General features: G+C 37.3%; 1 protein-coding gene across 1 annotated transcript in view; it reads left to right on the top strand.

Moving 5' to 3' along the window:
* Window positions 1-22,480, top strand: part of LOC149782249 (uncharacterized) — a 665,894-nt gene that overhangs the window by 97,800 nt on the left and 545,614 nt on the right. Inside the window, exons 29-38 of the mRNA XM_089935099.1 lie at window positions 8,165-8,340; window positions 8,793-8,920; window positions 9,706-9,847; window positions 10,339-10,584; window positions 11,299-11,341; window positions 12,689-12,843; window positions 15,669-15,757; window positions 16,243-16,288; window positions 17,419-17,670; window positions 21,164-21,209. Coding sequence (XP_089791225.1) covers window positions 8,165-8,340; window positions 8,793-8,920; window positions 9,706-9,847; window positions 10,339-10,584; window positions 11,299-11,341; window positions 12,689-12,843; window positions 15,669-15,757; window positions 16,243-16,288; window positions 17,419-17,670; window positions 21,164-21,209 — 1,323 coding nt within the window. The remainder of the gene's footprint in view (window positions 1-8,164; window positions 8,341-8,792; window positions 8,921-9,705; window positions 9,848-10,338; window positions 10,585-11,298; window positions 11,342-12,688; window positions 12,844-15,668; window positions 15,758-16,242; window positions 16,289-17,418; window positions 17,671-21,163; window positions 21,210-22,480) is intronic.

The raw sequence follows: 22,480 nt of genomic DNA, 5'->3' as shown, positions 1-22,480 counted from the left end.
GCGGAGATGGGCGATGTTGAACAGCTTGCTGTCAACCCTGGTATGGATGTACACTCCCTCGCTGCAGTCCTTGAATGCGTACTGGAGAAGCATGGAGAAGAAGATGGCAAAGAGCGTCGGCGCAAGAACACAGCCTTGTTTGACTCCGCTGATGACTGGGAATGCTTCAGATGTTGCGCCATTGAAGCACACTGTGCTGTGCATGTTCTCGTAGAACGGTATGATGACAGCAAGCAGACGTGGGGGGCAGCTGATCTTCTGCAGGAGTCTGAAGAGTCCACTCTGACTAACCAGGTCAAATGCCTTCGTCAGGTCTATGAAGGCAGTGTAGAGGGGCATTTGCTGTTCGCGACACTTCTCCTGCAGCTGACATAGTGAGAAGATCATGTCTACAGTTGACCTGCCAGCTTGAAATCCACACTGGGACTCTGGGTAGACGCAGGAGGCTAGGTTCTGCAAACGCGCCAAGGCAACATGGGCGAAAGCCTTTCCAACGATGCTGAGGAGGTAGATGCCCCAATATTTGTTGCAGTCGCTACGGTCTCCTTTGTTTTTGTACAAAGTGACGATGCTTGCATCATGCATGTCCTGTGGGATGTATCCCTGTTCCCAGCAAAGGCAGAGGAGTATGTGAAGCGGCTGTAGCAGTGCTGGTTTTCCGCTCTTGAGGACTTCAGGCGGAATGCCGTCACTTCCATGAGCCTTCCCACAGGCAAGGCAATCGATGGCTTTTCCGAGCTCTTCCAGGGTGGGCTGTGTGTCTAGCTCCTCCATGACAGGCAGGTCTGGAATGGCGTTCAGTGCAGTTCGAGTGACATTGTTTTGGGTTGCATATAGCTCGAGATAGTGCTCAACCCATCGCTGCAGTTGTTTCCCCTGGTCTGTGATGACTTTGCCCGTCTTGGACTTGAGGGGGTCGGTCTTGTAGCTGGGGGGGCCCTTGTCGCCTTTTTGATACCCTCATACATTCCTCTTGTATCCCCGGTGTCGGCAGCTGTCTGTATACTGTTGCAAAGGTTCAGCCAGTAGGTGTTGGCACATCGGAGGGCAGTCTTCTGGGCGTTGTTCCTTGCAATCCTGAGGGCTTGTAGTGTTCTGGGGCTAGGTGCAGCCTTGTATGCCAGGAGGGCTTTCCTCTTTGCCTCAGTCATGGGCTCCATCTCCTCCCAGTTTGCCTCATACCAGTCGACATTCTTTCGCTCCCTCTTCCCGTAAGCTGTGATGGCTGAATTGTACACAGAGTCACAGATATGGGACCACTTGGAGTCAATGGTGTCATTAGGTGTCACTTTGGTGAGGGTTTCCTTCAGTTTGCTGTTGAACTGCTGTGTTTTCTCTGGGTTGCTTGCACAGCAGGTGTTGATGCATGGGTGACCCTTCTTCTTGGCATGGTGCAGCTTCTTGGGTAATATTCACACCTTGCTGGCCACGAGGGAATGGTCTGTGTCGCAATCGGCACTGTGGTAGCTGTGGGTGAGGAGAACACTGGCCAGTTCTGCATGCCTGGTGATGATGAGGTCTAGCTGGTGCCAGTGGCGTGAACGTGGGTGTCTCCACGACACCTGGTGGATCTCCTTGCATTTGACGAAAGTGTTTGTCACACATAGGCTGTGGGAGCAGCACATCTCCACAGTTGCTGACCATTCTTGTTGATCTTGCCCCTTCTGTAAAAGCCGACACAGGTGGACCAGGCCTCATGGTCAGCTCCCACTCTAGCATTGAAGTCTCCTAGTAAGTAAAGGCTTTCATTGTTGGGGATACTGGATATTGCCTGATCCAGAGCCTCATAAAACTTGTCTTTCTCCTGGTGGGTGGAGCAGAGGGTTGGGGCGTACATGCTGAAGATGTTGACCTGGCCTAAGGATGTTGACAGCCGGAGGACAAGGATTCTCTCAGTACCTGTTGATGGAGGTTTAATGAAGGCGATTAGCATGTTCTTTATGGCAAAGCCTACACCATGCTGCCTAGGTTCATCCGAGGGCTTCCCCTGCCAAAAGAACGTGTAATTGGCTTCCCTGATGGTGCTGCTGTCAGCCAGTCGGGTCTCATGGAGGCAGGCAGTGTCGATGTTCAGTCGGGAGAGTTCTCTGTCAGTGATGGCAGTCTTCTGTGCATCGTCGATCTGCTGTAGGTCAGAGGTCAATCCAGGACACATGGTCCTGATGTTCCAGGTTGCAAAACGAAGAGTTGGAGTCTTCTTATTACTTCTTTTGGTCTTTCCTGGTGCGGAGTTTTGTGGCCCACTTGTTGAGATGGTTCTCTAAGCTCCATGCACCCAGTGAAGCAGGCAGGCCATGGCGGGCAGCACCTTACTGGGGGCTGCCCAGCTTGAGGTGGGCGGTAGCTGTCCAGTGAGACCTGGTGATCTCTCCCACCGTCAGAAGTAACCCCTGGCGCCAAGCTCTACGCCAATTGAGCTTTGACTTAGAACTGGTAAACTGCTACTTCTTGTGTTGTGCCGACGCCGTACGACGACACTGGAGTGTCCTCTCCAGTGGAGCTATGAAGCCTGGGCAGGGTGGTATGGAGAATCAGCTGTTGTCCATGCAGCAGATCCCCCCTCTCGATGCAGCTGGTGTGCCCAAGGGAACGATGAATGCCGATACAGCTTGGCACCAACGGTATCGCAGGAGTTGCCGGAATGACGTTAAAGTCAATGTCAGACTGCCTTAGGGACTCCATCTCCGGATTTTCTGTCGGGGTTTACTCCCTTAGCCTTTCCCATGAGTGGGTATAGCCACAAGGCAGCAGAGGTTTGGAATCTGAGTTTTCCTTCTTCTAGATGAGCTACCATCCAAGGTTTACGAGTCCCATCTACCCGAAGCAACTGGTTTTAAGGCGCCAGTGACCCGCCTTCGCCCCTTCTCCTGTTAGATGTAAAACGTGGTCTGCAGGACTTCAAATCTAATCCACTCGCGAAGGCCAGGAGCTGGATTTTAGTTAGCAGAGGCAATCAGAGATGCAAGCCGTATGGGGCATTTTTTAGGATTGGGGCGCTTGTCTCCCACTCCCACCTCGGTCAATGTCAACGTTAGACCACAAGCAGTGTTTTAGCTGGTGTTACATGTGATATGTTTTCAAAAACTTACTGGAGTATTGTTTTGAAGATTGGTTTTCTTGAATATAAACTTAATTTATGCTGAATAGCAAACAATATCATTGGAAGTAGGCTTTTTTTTAACAGTTATGACCATCCAGATTATAAAATGGGTAATCAAGTATTTACCCCCCCAATCCACCACCTATTTTCTCAGTGACTATGTCCTTTCCTTCTTAATATCTTTTTAGAGGAATCTTCGTAAATCGTGCCCTCACTTGTGAGGTGTGGTCTTTGATTTTTGAACTTTGTTGTGCACAACTTATTAAGGGAGAGAAGTACCATTTGTAAAGAAAAATAAAGCCTTAAAAATGCCTATAACATGTGCATGAAAATGTTTTTTTTTGTATTGTCAGATTTATGATATTTTACTGTTGCACCATTATCGGACAAACTGGTTATATAATGGACATAAAAAACATGGATGTATAATAACAAATCTAATACTATAAATGCCAGTCTTTGGCACAAAGTTGGGATTTTCTTGATACTCCAGAAAGCATTTTTGTGTTCCCAAACGTGTGTGTGTGAGCACTCATGGTCCAAATATATAAAAGATAACTGGAAATTAAAATTTGAAGAAAATAAAATATAAATATGTGCTTTCATTGAAGCATTTAATACACTAATGAATACAAATTATTTGACTTTGCATTGTGATATATCACACATATATATACACCCAAGTGCATACACCCACAAAATCACAACCATGCAGACATTAAATATACAAAATTATGCAAGTTATACATGTCTTTACAATGTGGAATACAGTATTATAGTTGCTGACTTTCCTGGTGTCAGTTGTTGTCTTGACAATGTGGAATACAGTCTTATAGTTGCTGACTTTCCTGGTGTCAGTTGTTGTCTTTACAATGTGGAATACAGTATTATAGTTGCTGACTTTCCTGGTGTTGGTTGTTGTTTTGACAATGTGGAATACAGTCTTATAGTTGCTGACTTTCCTGGTGTCAGTTGTTATCTTGACAATGTGGAATATAGCATTATAGTTGCTGACTTTCCTGGTGTTGGTTGTTGTCTTTACAATGCGGAATATAGAATTATAGTTGCTGGTGTCAGTTATCTTTACAATGTGGAATACAGTATTATGGTTGCTGACATTGATGGTGTCATTTGTTCTTTGGAGAGTTTGAAGGTAGTGCAAGTGTCATTGCTTCTCATCTCTGTGTTCCTTACAGACTGAGTGGTACTGTTGTTCAAAAATTTCACAGAGATCAGTTTGAATTTTCTGAGCGTTAAAAATGTTCTTCCTGCTTCAGTCTTGATGGTGGATGCTGTTGCTGTTTTAATGAATGTCATGTATATTACTCAAGAATAACTAATGTCACTGGGGTGTTTGCAAGTTTTGGAAAAGGATAAAATGATCCCGCTTGCTGCTGAATTTCATAAAGTCAGACTTTGTCAACCAGTAGATCTAAAATTATTTTTCCTGGGCTTTGCTCACTTCACTAGCCTTTTCATGACTTTTGACATTTACCGTAAAAAAGATTAATCACACTTTCTCACTGGTGTCTTTACTATTTCACCCACCTAAAAATAGCCACATTTTGCATTTTATGCATAGAGTAAAATCCAGTTTCAAAGAAATGTTGCTGCTGACCACAAAGAGGCTGTCCTTTTAGTATGTAAACATGGAGATGTGGTTAACCCAAATTCATACACTTGCATATGGGGGGGATCTACTGATAAGGTATGTATGCATAGGAAACGGGGGGGGTTGGGGTTTAAACCTCGATAATAATTTGTCTAATATGTAACCTGTTCAACCGGGTTCAGTGGGTGTTTGAATTTTAGCAGACACTAGACAAACTTTTTAAAGTTACACAGGTTATTTCTTTGATGCAGCCAGGCATTCAACATCGGTGGACTATCTGTTTTATTAAATACCTTAATATTATTAATCCTTGATTGTTTCTGCATGGATTAAATTTAGGCCATTCTTTAGAATTCAGGGGGAGAGTGCATCAAGCATGCGTATGTAGGTGGGGTGTGTGTAAAAAAGTATGGATGTGTACAGAAGGGGGGAGGGGTCAGGCTTTGCCAGAGTTTTGCATGCATACTAAATGGATGGCCCCAAACTAGCCAGAAAATATGAATTAAGATATCATAAACATTTTCATTAAAGACAATGAAGTGTAATAACCCAACTTAAAGAACTTCAAATGAATTGGGTTGTTTCACTTTGCGTACTTTTGCAATATAGCTAAATGGGGTGTCTGGTAGCAGTGCAATATAGCTAAATGGGGTCTACAGTAGCAGTGCAGTATAGCTAAATAGGGTCTCCAGTAGCAGTGCAGTAGAGATAAATGGGGTCTCCGGTAGCAGTACAATATAGCCAAATGGGGTCTCTGGTAGCAGTGCAATATAGCTAAATGGGGTCTCCAGTAGCAGTGCAATATAGCTAAATGGGGTCTCCGGTAGCAGTGCAGTAGAGATAAATGGGGTCTCTGGTAGCAGTGCAATATTGCTAAATGGGGTCTCTGGTGGCAGTGCAATAGAGATAAATGGGGTCTCCGTAAACGGTGCAATATAGCTAAATGGGGTTTCCAGTAGCAGTGCAATATGGCTAAATTTGGTTTCTGGTAGCAGTGCAATATAGCTAAATGGGGTCTCTGGTAGCAGTACTAAATGGGGTCTCCGGTAGCAGTGCAGTATAGCTAAATGGGGTCTCCGGTAGCAGTGCAATATAGCTAAATGGGGTCACTGGTAGTAGTGCAATATAGCCAAATCAGGTCTCTGGTAGCAGTGCAACATAGCTAAATGGGTTTCCAGTAGCAGTGCAATATGGCTAAATTTGGTTTCTGGTAGCAGTGCAATATAGCTAAATGGGGTCTCTGGTAGCAGTACTAAATGGGGTCTCCGGTAGCAGTGCAATATAGCTAAATGGGGTCACTGGTAGAAGTGCAATATAGCCAAATCAGGTCTCTGGTAGCAGTGCAACATAGCTAAATGTGGTCTCTGGTAGCAGTGCAATATAGCTAAATGGGGTCTACAGTAGCAGTGCAATATAGCTAAGTGTGGTCTCCATTAGCAGTGAAGTATAGCTAAATTTGGTTTCTGGAGCAGTGCAACATAGCTAAATGTGGTCTCTGGTAGCAGTGCAATATAGTTAAATTTGGTTTCTGGTAGCAGTGCAATAAAGCTAAATGGGGTCTCCAGTAGCAGTGCAATATAGCTAAATGGGGTCTCCAGTAGCAGTGAAGTATAGCTAAATTTGGTTTCTGGAGCAGTGCAATATAGCTAAATCAGGTCTCTGGTAGCAGTGCAGTATAGCTAAATGGGGTCTCCAGTAGCAGTGCTTAAATGAGTATCAAACACAAAATCACCTTGGCTATCATCATTGAATGCACTCTGTGGAGTGGTGGTGGTTTATCTCTGACCGTCTTTGGCTTTTAATCACCTCCATGATGGTTAGCCATTCAAACTAATTAGTGAGTGTTAAGCACGACATGACTATTTACTGCTTATATTGGATACAGGTTACAGGACTACTGTGCTGTTCAAGCATGGCCTCGTTTTTTCGTGATGTATATTGTTTGTAGAAACAACCAAATTAGGGATTTGGGAGTCAAAATTCTCGTTTTCTGTATGATACATTATGATGTGGCAGGTATGTAATACTATGCTTCCTTGTATTTTTGACAGTGCACAATTTCAAGAAGCTATAACTTCATTAAACATACTGCACAAATATTTTTGTATTTGCCATTTTATGTGTCCTAGAACAATCTGCAAATTGAGGTACATGAAGAATTATTAAATATTTTATTCTCTTTTTCTTATTTTAAGATAACTTATATGATGACATAGATTGAATTAAAATAGTCTTATGAGACCTCTGATTGAATTGATTAGTGCTATTGCATGCCTTGTATATGCACAGACTACTATATGGGTACAGACAGCAACATGTGTATAGACTGCTACACGTGTACAGACTGCTACATGTGTATACACTGTTACATTGCATAAACTGCTACACGTGTACAGACATGTGTACAGACTATTAAGTGTGTATTATTTGCAACTTGTGTATTAATTGTTACAAGTGTACAGACTGCTACATGTGTATAAACTGCTATATGTGCATAAACTGATACATGTATACAGATTGCTACATGTGTATTAATTGCTACATGTGGATAAACTGCTACATGTGTGCAGACTGCTACATGTGTATAGATGCCTACGTGTGTATAGACTGCTATATATATACATATGACTAGTTGGATGTAGACAGCTACATGTGTATAGATTGTTACACACGTGTAGATTTATATATGCCTAATGATTCATAATTACAGGCAGTACAAATGTTTTCTGATGCAGAGTTTGTGTATTGCATGTCTGTTGACTGCTACATGCCCAATGATTCAGAAGTACAGGTTAGATTGACAAGACCTGACACCCTTTTGATCATCTGAAATGACTCATCTGAAATGACTGTAATGCTGTGCCTACACCAGCATGAGGCATTAATTTATTTCTATATCTTTATGGATTTGTGTCATATTTGCCAATCTGATGTCCTTTCTTATATGGACTTAGGTGCATTTTGATCAATATTGGCGGACATTAATTATCTTCTACAGTCTGATACATACTGTTTGCCTTGACTTGCAGCAGTTAGATAATAATGGTACTAATTTTACGGAGCCTTTGTAACAAGTATTTGAATTGGATGAAACTGACAGCATCATGTGACACAGAAGAGTTAAAGTTGTTAGTTCAGAACACATGACAATGTGGATGTGAAAAGATGTCACACTGCCTTTTTTGGTCTTATGGCAGCGAAGGTAAATTTTTCATCAAAGAGGTGAGTCACAGGATTTTGACTCATTTAGTAATTATCCTATTTTTGCATGCCATGAATTTTGTAAAATATGAAAAATGGTAATTATTTTATTTTTCCAACTAATACCAAATTTAATATACTTGAACTGTCACAATACTGGACATAATTTACCTGAAGACATGGGTAATGGGTCCAAAGGTTGGATATTTGTCATTTCTCATTATAAAGGAATATTTTATTTCCACTTGAAGGTACTCCATCACAAAGAAGACACTTGAGGATGGTGGAGAGTCAGTACTTACTTTTGGGGTGGGGGTTTGTGAGATTGAGGATACCAGTAACTGCATTGTAGACATCAAGATATTGAATGAAGCCATTCTGCCTCTTCCTATTTGCTATCCTGATGGAACCATGTCCTGGCCAAAAGGTTACCTATCAGTTATCTTTCTTTTTTGATTTGAGCAATATCCCCTGTGAAGGCAGTATAGCATCTGTTTTAACTGTTCAGAGTTGTGAATTTTCTACAGTAATTGCTTATTCATTTTGTTTTATAAAGATTAAAGAAAAAAGTGTAAAAGAAGGAAAAAGTAAAAAAAAAATGTTTTCATTTAATTGGAGAAAAAAACACAAAGTTGGAAAGATAACATGAAGCTGAGTTTTAATTGGAATAGTTTTAGTTTTGATTTGTATTTCATTGCAGTAATGTAATCATTGCATCTATTGTTGATAAGCACTCCAATATTTTGGAAATGCATATATGATAAAGAGAAAAATGAATGTTAAAAATGGGAGACACAAGAAGAAGAAAATACATTATTTAGGTATATAATGACCTATATGTGTAAGATATAAATTGAGATTTACGCTAATTCTTTTCAGTAAACTGGTCTGAGATGTTGAGTAAAGATAAAATGGTAGAGAATCTAAAAGAGGCTGGTAAAAAGGTGGCTAATAAAGTTGCCACTGCAGTGACCAGTACCATATTGAGTGAGCTGGGACTATCTGAGGTTTGTATTGCATTTGTAATACTAAAACTTTAAATTTCAACAGACCTTGCCATGAGGTTATACAACATTCTCATGCACAAACTCAGCTACAAAGTCTGATGTTGGAATGATTGGTGATTTGTATTAATCATCAAACATCCAAATGTTGAGTTGAATCTAGGTGTGAAAACGTAAATATAGTCTTAGAACCTGGTCTCATTGTCTCTGAAATTCTACAATTTTTCCTCTTGAAAGAGATATACATAATTTACCATATGCTACTCTTGAAAATAGTGGGTTGTCAGAGGTTAATGTGTCAAAGGCAATTAAAAAAAAAAAGAAGCAAACAACTTTTATATTTTGGGAGTATACAGTCACACTATTTTTAAAAATAACTGGTATCCAGCAATGGTAGATATGTACATGTAACAGTTTAGCAATATTGTGACATAATGTACATTGGGTGTATAATCAGAGTAAAACCATGGCAAGAACATAAAAATTGTCTTTTTCTTGGATAATAAGAAACATGTTTCAGTATAAAATAAACACATTATCATTACAGTCACATGATGTCAGTGATTGTATAAATCTTGTTTGATAGCAGATGGACATCGGCTCATGCTAAACACATCAGGTCTAGTTAGCTTAAATGCATGCATGTAACCATTTTTTAATTTATAGTAATGATTAGAGCAATGAGTCTGGCAATGTCTGAGAATACACATTCTATAGTTTTTTAAGTACCTTTGGTAAATTGTTTTCGCTTAGTATAAAATTCACAAGGAAAGTTGTTATCATTGCAGGATCTGCTAGCAGGGACGCCTCCATGTCCCCGCCCTGAGAATATGACATTGCAGGCACTGAAATCCACTCTGGAGGAAAGAGGTTTGCTGACCACTGGGACCAGAGAAGAACTTGAGGCTGCACTTCGCACAGATGATCTAGGTATGGTTACAAAGTACCCAGTACATTAAGAAGTGATTAGTCCTGTGGTTTTAGTCTAAGTACAGTAATAGTACAAATGATAGACTTGCCTTTAAAAAAGAATAGGAGTTGAAATGTTTTTTTCAGGTGCAAAGTTACTTCTCTCTCTTCCTGACTAAAATATAACATGAAATAATATTTAGCACTGATTTTATTATGAATTGGATGAGGATGATAATATTGTCACGCATAAACATCTGAGGAAAAAAAAAATGAAGTCGTATTTATTCTTGGTGGTAATATGTAGTAAATTGTAAAATGGGATTGCATTGGAATTATTATAACTTTGTGTGCTTCAGGGCATATTAATAATAAATGCTGCCATTGAATTGATGAGCATGTGTTTTTACAATAGTTTAATTTAGGACACTTAAAAAAAAATTAATATGAGAAATTGTTTCCAAGAAACCACAATTTAATACTGACACAGCTTTGATATGTTGTTGCAACAGATTGCAAGTTGTTTGAGAGGAATTTTATCGTGCCAGCCATCCATGACCCCAAACTAAAGAAGCATCTTTATTACTACATCTCCCCGAACTGCATGCGTTTTGATGTCTGCATGGATTTCACCATGGCCAAGTTTGGTTACGCCAAAGCACTTGCTGCATACCTGAAACTTGATGTCTGCCAGTTCTATCTCACAATTCATTTTGAGAAATGGAATATCACCAGGCTTCTCATCAACTACGATTGGGGTAAGATGTTGTCTAGTTTACAGTGCTAATTTGTTGGGGGTTGCAGTCAGAAAGACTAGTGATATCTCATCTTTGTATGAGGGGCAATTTGTCTGTACCAAACAGTCTTTCCTATAAAGAGAATTTATTAAACATAGTTGGCAAATGCTCACATCCCAGTGAGCTACCTCACTTGATTGTTACTTTTATTTGCCTAACACTATTTAGTGGCATTGCATATGATAGGATTGATAGAACAGAACCAATATCAAACCACATAACACTGCTTAGTGTTATTCCATATGATAGGATTGATAGCACATCACTAATATCAAACTTCATAACACTATTTAGTGGCATTTCATATGATAGGATTGATAGCATAGCACCAACATAAAGCCACATAACACTATTTAGTGGCATTCCATATGAGAGGATTGATAGCATAGCACCAACATAAAGCCACAGAACACTATTTAGTGGCATTCCATATGAGAGGATTGATAGCATAGCACCAACATAAAGCTACAGAACACTATTTAGTGGCATTCCATATGATAGGATTGATAACATAGCACCAACATAATGCCACAGAACACTATTTAGTGGCATTGCATATGTTAGGATTGATAGCACAGCACGAACATAAAGCCACATAACACTATTTAGTGTTTAGATAGATATATCCTCATGTTTTTAAATATGTAAATATTTGAATTATTCCTGTCTTTTCAGGTCGAGAAGAGGTATTAGAGCTTAATGCGAATACAATCATAAGGTTGGTATTATTTTTAAATCCCAAATATACAAAATCACAACCTGAGTACTTGTGTAATTTTTTCTGTAATCTATTTGCCTTCCAGTTATTTGTGGGCCTGATTTTGTCTTATTTTGGTGTACTGTGCAGCTAAATGTTTTTATTTACATTAATTTTGTGAAACTTTTTATTCGTTTTTGCAGATTGATATTAACACTAGAAAGAGTCGTACAAATATACTCAATAATAAAATCAAGGCTTATGGGTTCTGATCTTGTGAAATAAAAATTAGTTCTAATGTTGGCAGCTAAAAATGGCTTTCCTCAGATACAGGGAAGAATTCTACATATTTAGGTTTCAATGGTCACTGTGAACTGGAAGAAGCAAAATTTGGACACTTCTGGTTGTGTGTTAAATATAATGATGTGATTTTTGGATTCTTCAGATAAATTATGTTATCATAATATACTATGAAGACTGGATGGAGAAAAGATGTTGATTACATTTCTTTGGCTTGTTTTAGCAATAAAAGCAATTGAACATTGTCTTTTTACTGAGACAGAAGTCAGAAAAGAGTGGTATACCCTTGGATGGAGGGATTGGTGCCAGATATTTTTGTTTACCTGTTACTACTTCTGCTTACACCTAGTCAGGTCTTTGTTTCGAGGGACTCACAAAAACCTTCCATTTTGTGCCCTTTGTCAAGTTTGAGCAATCCTTGATTTTTTATATATCAGTAGAAGATTGCTCCATCATTATTGTAGACAAATATTTTGCATCTCATTTGCCTGTTTCATCAAACAGTAAACTAATTTTAATTCTCCGTTTTAATGGTCAGGAGTATTTACATCTCAGTACCTGACCTTATTGTCAGTATTTAGATCATTTCTATAATTTTCTCTGGCAATTGTTCAATTTCTTAGAATCCACTTCACTGTAAGATTATTGCACAGGCCCAGCAACCTAGAACCTTGCCTTTATTTACAAAGAGGGTCTATATAAATAGGAAGAGACCCACTCCGACACTCTGAACAGGGAAACTGTTTCAGAACTTTGAACCTTGGTAAGGGCCTAGTTGACGAGAGCAAGAGACAATACAATATAGTGAGAAAATGACCAGTTTTGACCCTTGTTCTCTCTCAGCCTTATTTATTCCAACAGAAAATAATGGCATGCTGGTGCTTCTCTTTTCTTAGGTTCTGCTGTGATATAGTCAGATGTTGATAATACATCTTCTGGACCCCTTCAGAATAACAATTTAAGATTAACTATTTATCCCGTAGTGTTAGATCCATTTATAAAGAATACTCATTTTTCATTTATCTGTACAGCTAGTTAGGCAGTGAAAATTGTTTTATTCCCTTTCAGGTTTTCTATTGACAAGGATGATGAAAAGAAAGTGTTTGTTGTCAATTCTAGCCTGAAATTATGTATAGAACCAGGGAATTGTATCTGGAATGGTGCCATTGTAGAAAAGATGGAGATTCCTATCCCAATTTGCAATGAAGATTTCAAATTGCCAGGTAAGCCATTCTGACAGATGACTGTTTAAGAAAATATAATCCAGGGTTTGTCTGAAAATGGTTTAGTGTTCCATGAAAACTTAGAAATTGGGTTTTTCATTTTATTTTGGTTGAAATTAACTTCATCCATTTATAAAGTTTAATAATGTAAAAGTTCATTTTTTAACTTGAAATATTTTGCCAGTTCTAGTCTCCATGTTTTGATAAACAAGTTCATCCACACCATTGCAATAAAAAAAATATAGCAACTGTAACAAAAGTCTGTAATACCAAATGCCACTGTATTTGTCAAAACCTCTCTATTGGACCTTTGCAAATTCAAAAAGTCCTTAACAGTTCCTGTCAAGTTTCAAAGAATATTCAGTGAAATCAAAATCTCTTTGTGTGCCTCTACATCCATGTATACAGACTGTTTGAAGGATGGAAACATGCTTTGTAGATCCCACTGCAACACCCCATGGCACCATCTTGATCTGGTTGCAGCAGTAAGCCTCCATTTCTACTGCAGAAATTATAGCAGATACTGATATTTTGGGATTCTCTTTCCACACTGAGAACCTTGTAAATCTTTAGTAAATCTGAGTATCCTTTAATATCCTGAATCTGGCAGAAACATGATTTACTTATAGAATCTAGAAAAGGTATTCTGTGCTGTTGGCTACTTTGCAGTATTTGTATTAAGAGTAATTAAAGTACAGACAAAGCAGCCAGAGCTGCCCTGCATTTACCTGTTTGGAAGATTCCATGCCCTGCATTTACCCGTTTCAAAGATTCCATATCCTGATTCAGGGTAGAGTTGTTCTTCATACTTGGTAAAATATATGGAATTAAAACTCCATAAACAAGCTTAATAACATGAAACCTGTTGTTAGAGACTGTCATCCCTCATTCAGAAGAAAATCTCAAAGATAATGTATCTTTGTGCTAATTTAAATAATACACAATACATAGGTTCAATATAAACTTTATAGTTAATATATAAAAAAATTGGCATAATTAGGGCAAATCCTGTCACAGCACACTGCACCAGCTGAGCTCTGAATGGTTTCTATGGGAACACCTGAGGAAGAGAGACTTGGGGGAGTTTGTAGGGCTGTGAAGAGTGTCCAGCACCTGTATATGGAACAGCAAGGGTCTGATACGAGGTATATTGGGACACTGATAACTGAAACTCGATAAGTCTGATTCTGAGAATTGTTATGACAACAAACATCAGCCAGTACTCCATACATGCACTGTAGGTAGCGTGTTTGAAGTATATGGGCTTATTAGTTGAGTACAGTTAAGAGCTGACACAAATTGGGGGTCAAAAGCAAAGTTGTGAATGCATGAAACTTGGCAATGGCCCAAACAAAGTGAAGGGAGTCTTGTGACTATGGAACAGTGCAACTGTAACAAATGCCCCCAATTTAAGGAAATGTATAGATAAAGAAACATAATAATGACTGAGAATGCAATAACATGGAAAATGGATGAACTAGATTTCAAACTGCATAATAATCCAGATGTGCCTAAAGGTAACAATATTAGATATATGTATTTGATAACCAGTTAGGAATTCACATGTTCACTAATAGAAAATACAGCTGGAATGACAATGTAGCAAAGGATGTGAAAATGAATGACTGGCAAGAACAAGCTATACAATGTCTCTGATGTGTTCCAAATTTGTATGATGGTATCACTAAGTAAAGAAGCAGAATAGTGCATTGATCGACACAAGTGTGCACCGACAAGTGAGGCACACGCTGTGATATATGCCTCAACACAAAGCAAGCTCTATTCTATCAGAGTGCACCTGAATATATCTACAAGATACATTAAAGGACCATCGACCCAAGGCTGGATCAGATTCGACTGCAAGAACAAACTTAAAGACCTAATAATGTTTCCTACCATAAATATTTTCAGCATTATTATTATTATTATTATGGTACGGAATTCCAGCCTTATCAGCACTGGTATCTGCTGCAATGTGACAGGTATGTACATTATAGTGATGTGAATGATAACCTGACCTGAGCAAAACAGCCTCAATGGTAGCTTTAAAGGTAGTTCTACTTATGGCAAGAGCATTGTCCATGAGAAACAGTGGATCACAAAGACGAGCTCCAACTAATATCCGAATATGATGGAATTTCCTCTTCACCTGGAAAGGACAAACAAGGACATCATAGGTCATATCATTAATATGATATCCACACCTTGACGGAAAATGTCATTCTTAGATGCTCTACAATGCAGAGTGAATAGGCATTTATCCATATGAAATATCATGTCTGACATATTCAGATTGTTTGTTAAGAAAAAATGGGCTCCATGAATAGCAAATTATCCATGTGCTAATTGCATATTGGGAACATGTACATACTTTGTGCATACCTCCTGAAGTGTGGATCTTGACCAGAGTGTGCACACTGACAGTGGAATGCAGTCTTGTAAAGTTTGTCACTTCACCCATTGATACAAAAATTTTTGATGTTAACTCAATGAAGAAACAGTATAGTGTACCACCAGAGCAGTTAAAACATCTTGACTCTGTTCTATATTTTTTGTCTTTAGGTGTCATTTTATTTACACGTTTCAACGTCTTTACCTTCTTCATTTAGCAGCTCCTTTTATATTTATCAGGAAGGCAGTATCGTCCCAGACTTGCGTGCAGTTCCTTACATGTGAATGTTTATAGCTTGACCTCTAATTTGCATTGTACAGCTAGTATTGTGCTGACGTATTATTAAACTCTGTTACTACTACTACTACTCCAGTTCCACGTCTGACAGAAGTGAGATCCATCTCATTATATTCTATGACATTTTCTGTTTCAGCTTTAACTTTTGAAGGCCTGAAAAATGCTGTTGGTGGAGCTCTGACTGAAGAAGCATTTAATTTGCTTCTAGAAGCACTCGGAATTAAGGTAAGCTTGTGTCTCATTTGACCAAAATAAAATTTAGTTCTTTTAGTTATTAACTAGTATTGTGAATTCATAATTTTCATGGAGTACCAGTTTTGTGGATTTTTGCTTGCTGTAAACCATAGATTTAATGACCCAAGATAAAATAATCATTGTTTAGAACCTCATTTTCAAGCCAATTAACCTTTTAATTAGTAGCTTCATGATATTGCTGTAAACCATAGATTTAATGACCCAAGATAAAATGATCTTTGTTTAGAACCTCATTTTCAAGCCAATTAACTTTTTAATTAGTAGCTTCATGATATTGCTGTAAACCATAGATTTAATGACCCAAGATAAAATGATTATTGTTTAGAAACTATTGAACCTCATTTTCAAGCCAATTAACCTTCTAAAAAGTAGCTTCATGATACCATTTGCTGAATGAGAATTTTTTTACATTGTCCCACTATCTCTTCAGAATTTCAATTTTATTTTGTCTGTAGAAATACTTCTCTGAAGGTAAATGTGTGCTGCAAGAGCCTCCTGAAGGTATGTTGTTTTACAGTATTAATAGCTATGTGCCAAATTATTTATTTGCCCTTGTTAACGCTTGTGCACTATTTATACCCAGAAATTACATTATGAAGATACAGTACTCTCTCTTTATAATGCTATTTTTAAATGCCATAAATAGACTTGAGGAAGCCTTATATTGAGAGATCTGTCAACAAGACTTTATCATTACAATTTTCACAAGTGGCAAAGATATGAAATATATCCATTATTCAAATTTTCATTTTATATTTTGCTGAAAAATATTGGCTAGCAATATTGAAGTCCTGCATGATAATATCAGCTGTTTCATTTATATTTTGCTGTGTTTTGTGTATATTCACACAGAAAATATCAGTAGTAACATAATTCTTCTTCCTAACATAAAGTTTAAGAAAAAAAATGTATGCCAATTTATTCTATTTGAGTTTATCTGTATGTGAGGTGACCTTAATACCACTAGATCATGCAAGTGTCTAAAAGTAGCTCAGACAATTCTGGTTGTAATTTTATTGATGCAGCAGTGAAAATATTTATCTTATTTCATCCCAGTGAATTATCACAATTATTTCATGAGGAAATTCAGTAATTCATGGCCTAGCATAAAATGAAGTGAAATAGTTTAAGTTACTAAGACAAACAAAACATGACCAATTATTATGGGATCCTTGAGCATACCTGCAGTATAAGAGGGCAGCAGTATATTGAGGGACTTTATAGTGAGGGAGCACAGTAGTATAAAGCATGGTTACTCTTACCTGTCTGTTTTGTCATGTCACAAATTGTTCTGTCATTTAATTGTGAATTTTGTTTACGTCAGTAACTTGATGGATTGGTGTTAAATTATGAAGGTCTGGATCAAGTTGTTTTAATCATTCTCCAACATTTTAAAATAGGATTATGGCCCTTGTTTGACTTCTTTGCACATTGTTGCTTGGTGCATCCATACTGTATTGACACATATCTGGTTAAGAGCAAGAAGTTTTATAATTTAAGTAAATTTATTATAAACAACATGTAGATTACATCAATAGACTGCTCTCCAAATGAATAAAGCCTTTGTGAATTAACTGGCTAAATTGGCAATAATTGTATATGATGGAAACTTTATTCTCATTCTTTTATAGGCTGTCCGTGGAACCTAACATCATTTCTCACAAAATTACCAAAGTCCTTGAAGAATGTTGTGTTGTGTCAGATGCCAGATAATTGTTTTGGCCTGCAGTGCTGTCTTAACTTTGCCATTCCTGTTCCATTCAGTACCCTGGTTGTGCAACGATACATCCCTTTCTGGTTTAAACTAGATCCGTGTGACTTCCATATTGACATGGCATTTGGACCACATAGATTCAGTGAACGCTTTATAACACTGGACTGGGGTAAGTAACTATACTGTAAAGGGTAATGTTTTTACATCTCTAAAAGATCTGCTTATGGCAGATAGAGTTGGAGCATATTCCATTTTTTAAAGTTCGTGTTTTCGACCACCCTCCCCCCAAATCCTTACCCTAGACAGAATACTAGTTTATTTCACAAGTTGGACATGTACAGTAGTTGCAAATGTTTGCAGATTGTCTTAGGGCTATTCCATTTAAACATACATGGTACCTGGGGAAGGCACATTTTTTTCAAAATATATTTTAGGCTACTCGGATTACCCAAAGGATTCATATGAAAACAATACAAAATTCTAAATGGATCTATGGGTGACTATTCTATATTAAAAGTGCCTACCCTGGGTCCCATGTTTTTTTTTACTGCAACAGCACTTAGTGATAATGAAAATTTTACGAATTAATTTTGATAAATTGTCAGCTTTTACTTGCTGACCAACAATCTTGTAATATTAAATAGTAGTTTGTTTAAAGTTTGTTTGAAGCATCTTTATTTCTGCCTTAGTGTTGTCCAAAACTTCACTATCCTTCAAAGTTGTGACAGAATTTCCTTACAGGTTTGGGGTGATAAGTGTCCTTCAGATCAAAAGCTAAGGTCAAATTGCAGAGATCTGGCCTAGCATTTTAGAATGCTGTTTACCTACGTTCAAGATAATTTCAACAAGCAAGTATTGTGCCACATTTCTCTATTCAGTCAAATGTAATCACATTATTCCATATCTGTAGTGCCAAATTGTAGATATTTTCATGAATTGCTATGACAGCTAAAGTTCACTTGGCTCATTGCGAATACACCGTTTTACAACTCGTGTTATGAAACTCGTAAAATACAAAGTTGAAAATTCTATCATGTGTGTCATATAATAGTGCAGCACAACTTTGTTTCTCCCAGATTTTGAGTCTCAGGTTCCAGAAGATATACTATTCACTATTCCATTTATCACATGAGTAGATATGCAGTGGTGGCATAGCATAAGGTAGCCACTTACCAGCAGTCTTAGAAAACTTAAATGATGTTACATCAAGTCATATCTGCATGAAATTGATTGGAAAATAATTTTTTGGAAAATTGTGAATATTATAATTGTTATGTATTTAATCTGGTTACAGTTGAGATGAAACTACAGGTTGATCAAATTTACCTGGTGCTTGCCATTTGCATTGCCAGTCACATGACAACAAAAATCTCGCAACTTACTTGTTAATGACATCCAAGGTTCAATAGCCATGTGATATCAACACCCCCTTTCCAATGATGTACAAAATTAAAAAAGTAATAAACTCACATAATGTTTGTCAAAGAATGAAGACATAATTCTGAAGATATTATTTAGAGAACAAGGACCAGAAACTTGGAGACAGATTCATCAAGAATAGAACGTGTCAGCAATGGTTTTGTTGCATCACATGACTACCACATTTATGTGCTATGTGCTTTCAGTATTTACCATGAGTACAATAGAAATATGAAATGTTTAAACATTGATTCAGGTAATATACCTTTATAATAACACCAGGCCTTGCAATGGCAATGTTCTGATTGGATCAAACTGCTCCAGTGGCCTAGTGGTTAGAGCGTCTGTGTCGGAAGCAGAAGATCGTGGGTTTGATCCCCAACCGAGTCATACCAAAGACTTAAAGAAATGGTACTAACAGCTGCCTTGTTTGGCGCTGAGCATTAAGTGGTTAATGTTAGGACTGGTCGGCCTGGTGTCAGGATAATGTGACTGGGTGGGACATGTTGCTACATGTCTGCGGCATGATGCCCCAGTACTAGACATCACTATAAACTGTCACATTGCAGATGTCATAGAAATATGACTACAAAATTGTTAAAGCTACGTTACAAATCCAAATCACACACACACACACCATGCCTTACTCATCAAACAGAATAAGCTGAATGTACATACATGGAATGGTCACTGCAGATATGTGCAGGAGCTTTGGAGAGACTATGATGGATGGATGGATGGACAGATGGACATAATCATTATTATTATTATTATTATTATTATTATTAAAGTCAGAAGATATTTGATTGAAAATATTATTGAAAGGATGCATAAACTTAAAAAAAGAACCTGAACAATTTATTGTAACTACTGCTCTTGTGGCATAATATGTTGGAGCATTTGCATTGTATGTAGGAGGTATCAGGTTCAAACACTGGTTAAGTCATACCCTAAGACTTATAAAAATTGTACTAGCAGCTGCCTCACTTGACACTCAGCATTAAGAAGTTAGTGTTAGGACTGGTCGGCCTGGTGTCAGGATAATGTGACTGGGTGGGACATTATGCTACATGTCTGCAGCATGATGCCACAGTGCTAGACATAACTATTAAGTGCCACACTGCAGACATGATAGCGATACGACTGAAAAAATTGTTAAAGCTGTGTTAAAAATCTAAAACACACACACACACACTTATTGTAATTTGCTTTTGGACGCATCATCCAAAATTCTACTTTGACATGACTGAGTACAGGTTCTTATACTCTGCTTTGACATGACTGAGTACAGGTTACTATACTCTGAGTCTGTAATAATGTTCAAAACAAAGAAACTATTTGGTCAACATATTTGCATAACATCTTTTGTATCAAGTCAGAAACAATACCAAGGAATTTAATTTGTATCAGTAGCAAAGAACTATCTACTAACATGATTGCCAAAAACAAAGACAACAAGAATCATTCATTTACTTTGGAGGTGTTTATTGAAATAAACTCTCCCATAAAACATTAAATGAGAAACAAATCTATATGCCTTTGAAAACGATTGAGAATTATCTCAAAAGTAATTTTCATTGTTAGTTTTGAAATGCATGTACTCCAATTATTATCAATACCATGTGCTAGATGTACTTAATATACTTGTATGCTTTGTTATACATTTTGTATTTACAATAGTTTTTTCATCCTAAGGGCATCTGGGGAGAATAATATATTTAAAATGAGTTACCCTCATGAAACAAAGTTTATTATTACTATTAGTAGTAGTAGTATTAAAAGTGTCCCATGTTAAAAGTTAGGCCACCTTATACTGAAGACTGTAAGATTATCATGTTACTGTATAGTGACACAAATATAAGATGTCTAATGATAGGAAATTATGCTGTCAAATTGATTTCCCATGAGTCAAAAGTAAATTAACGTCTAATATAAATATTAAACAAGTTTAATTTAAAAATGGAATCTGTTTAATGAGATTCATGATCATGACTATGTTATGAGAGCTATTATTAATTTTTGGACAGTTTGCAACAAGGTCTCTTTGCCCATCTTTTTAAATGTAATGACCCTTGGATATGATATTCAACTAAAAAAAATACATAACAGATAATAGTTTTTAATGATATTGAATAGCCTGGATCTTTGATGATATAAAAACAAATTTTTCTTGCAGTTAATTAGTCTTAAAATTTCAAAGTTACCTTTCTTAAAGTTGTATTTCATTTTAATTTTATTTTCAGGTGAGGAACACATACTGACACTGGCAGATGGTGCTATCCAGATCAAGTAAGTGGTGTTTATTTTGTCATGTGTATTCATGAGATAATGAATTGCAAAAAGGGACATACAATGAGTGACAGACTGTATTAATCAGTTAAATAGAATGACTTAAAAATGTAGCTTGCAATGTGTGACAGACTGTATTAATCAGTTAAATAGAATGACTTGAAAAATGTAGCTTGCAATGTGTGACAGACTGTATAAATCAGTTTAAATAGAATGACTTTAAAAATGTAAAATACAGTGTGACAGACTGCATTAATCAGTTTAAATGGAATGACTTTAAAAATATAACATGCAATGTGTGACACACTGTATTAACCTGTTTCAAAAGAATGGCTTGAAAAATGTAACATACAATGGGTGACAGACTGTATTAATCTGTTAGACTATTAATCTGTTTAAACAGAATGACTTTAAAAATGTAACATACAGTGAGTGACAAACTGTATCAATCAGTTTAAATAGAATGGCTTGTAAAATGTAACATACAATAGGTGACAGACTGTATTGATCAGTTTAAACAGAATGACTTGAAAAATGTAGCATACAATGGGAGACAGATTGTATTAATCAGTGTAAATAGAATGACTTGAAAAAAAATTCTGTTTCAATAGATCACTACCTATTTTCAGAGTTGCAATCTTAATTATTCCCCAAGTAGGCTACCAGGCTTAGGGATTATGTCAAAAATGGCAACACTTGAAACAGGTACACGTACTGAACTTTGAAATCGATTACACTTTTCAAGTAATTCTTGCTGATAGTAATAGTATCACACATAAAAGAAACTTGCTCTTCAATAGCCGTCAGCCTGCAAGACACCATTAAACATTGTTTCATAAAACAGGTTTCCTTCCATATATTAGATACATCAGGGACAAATGTCAAAAAGCCCTGGGGTTTAATACAAGTTATTTTCAACACAAATTGGGGAGCAGACCAGAGGGTCTGACTATGGCTCATTTGTGTATGGGTTAGCTTGTAAAACTTACCAATTGTATCTGATGCACAGTTGGGACTGCATTTAGAACTCCTTCTTCAGATAACCTCAGGCAAATGAACCATCACTTTTTCTGGATGAATGAACTTGGCTTTTAAGTATACTTGCAAACCATCTTTTAATCCATCTAATCTCACATATGATGCCAAACTTTTTGTGTTCTGAAACCAAATTTCATTATACTTTTTGGTGCACAAATGTGTCATGCCTTAGAAACAGCAAATATCAATGCTGGAAATACTGTTGAGTTATTAGTTCCCAAATCACCAAATTG

Source organism: Sinohyriopsis cumingii, chromosome 15, assembly GCF_028554795.1.
Source record: "Sinohyriopsis cumingii isolate HCF-2022 chromosome 15, ASM2855479v2, whole genome shotgun sequence".
Lineage (NCBI taxonomy): Eukaryota > Metazoa > Mollusca > Bivalvia > Unionida > Unionidae > Sinohyriopsis > Sinohyriopsis cumingii.
The sequence above is the reverse complement of the archived record's forward strand: the minus strand, read 5'-3'. Positions and strand labels throughout refer to the sequence as shown.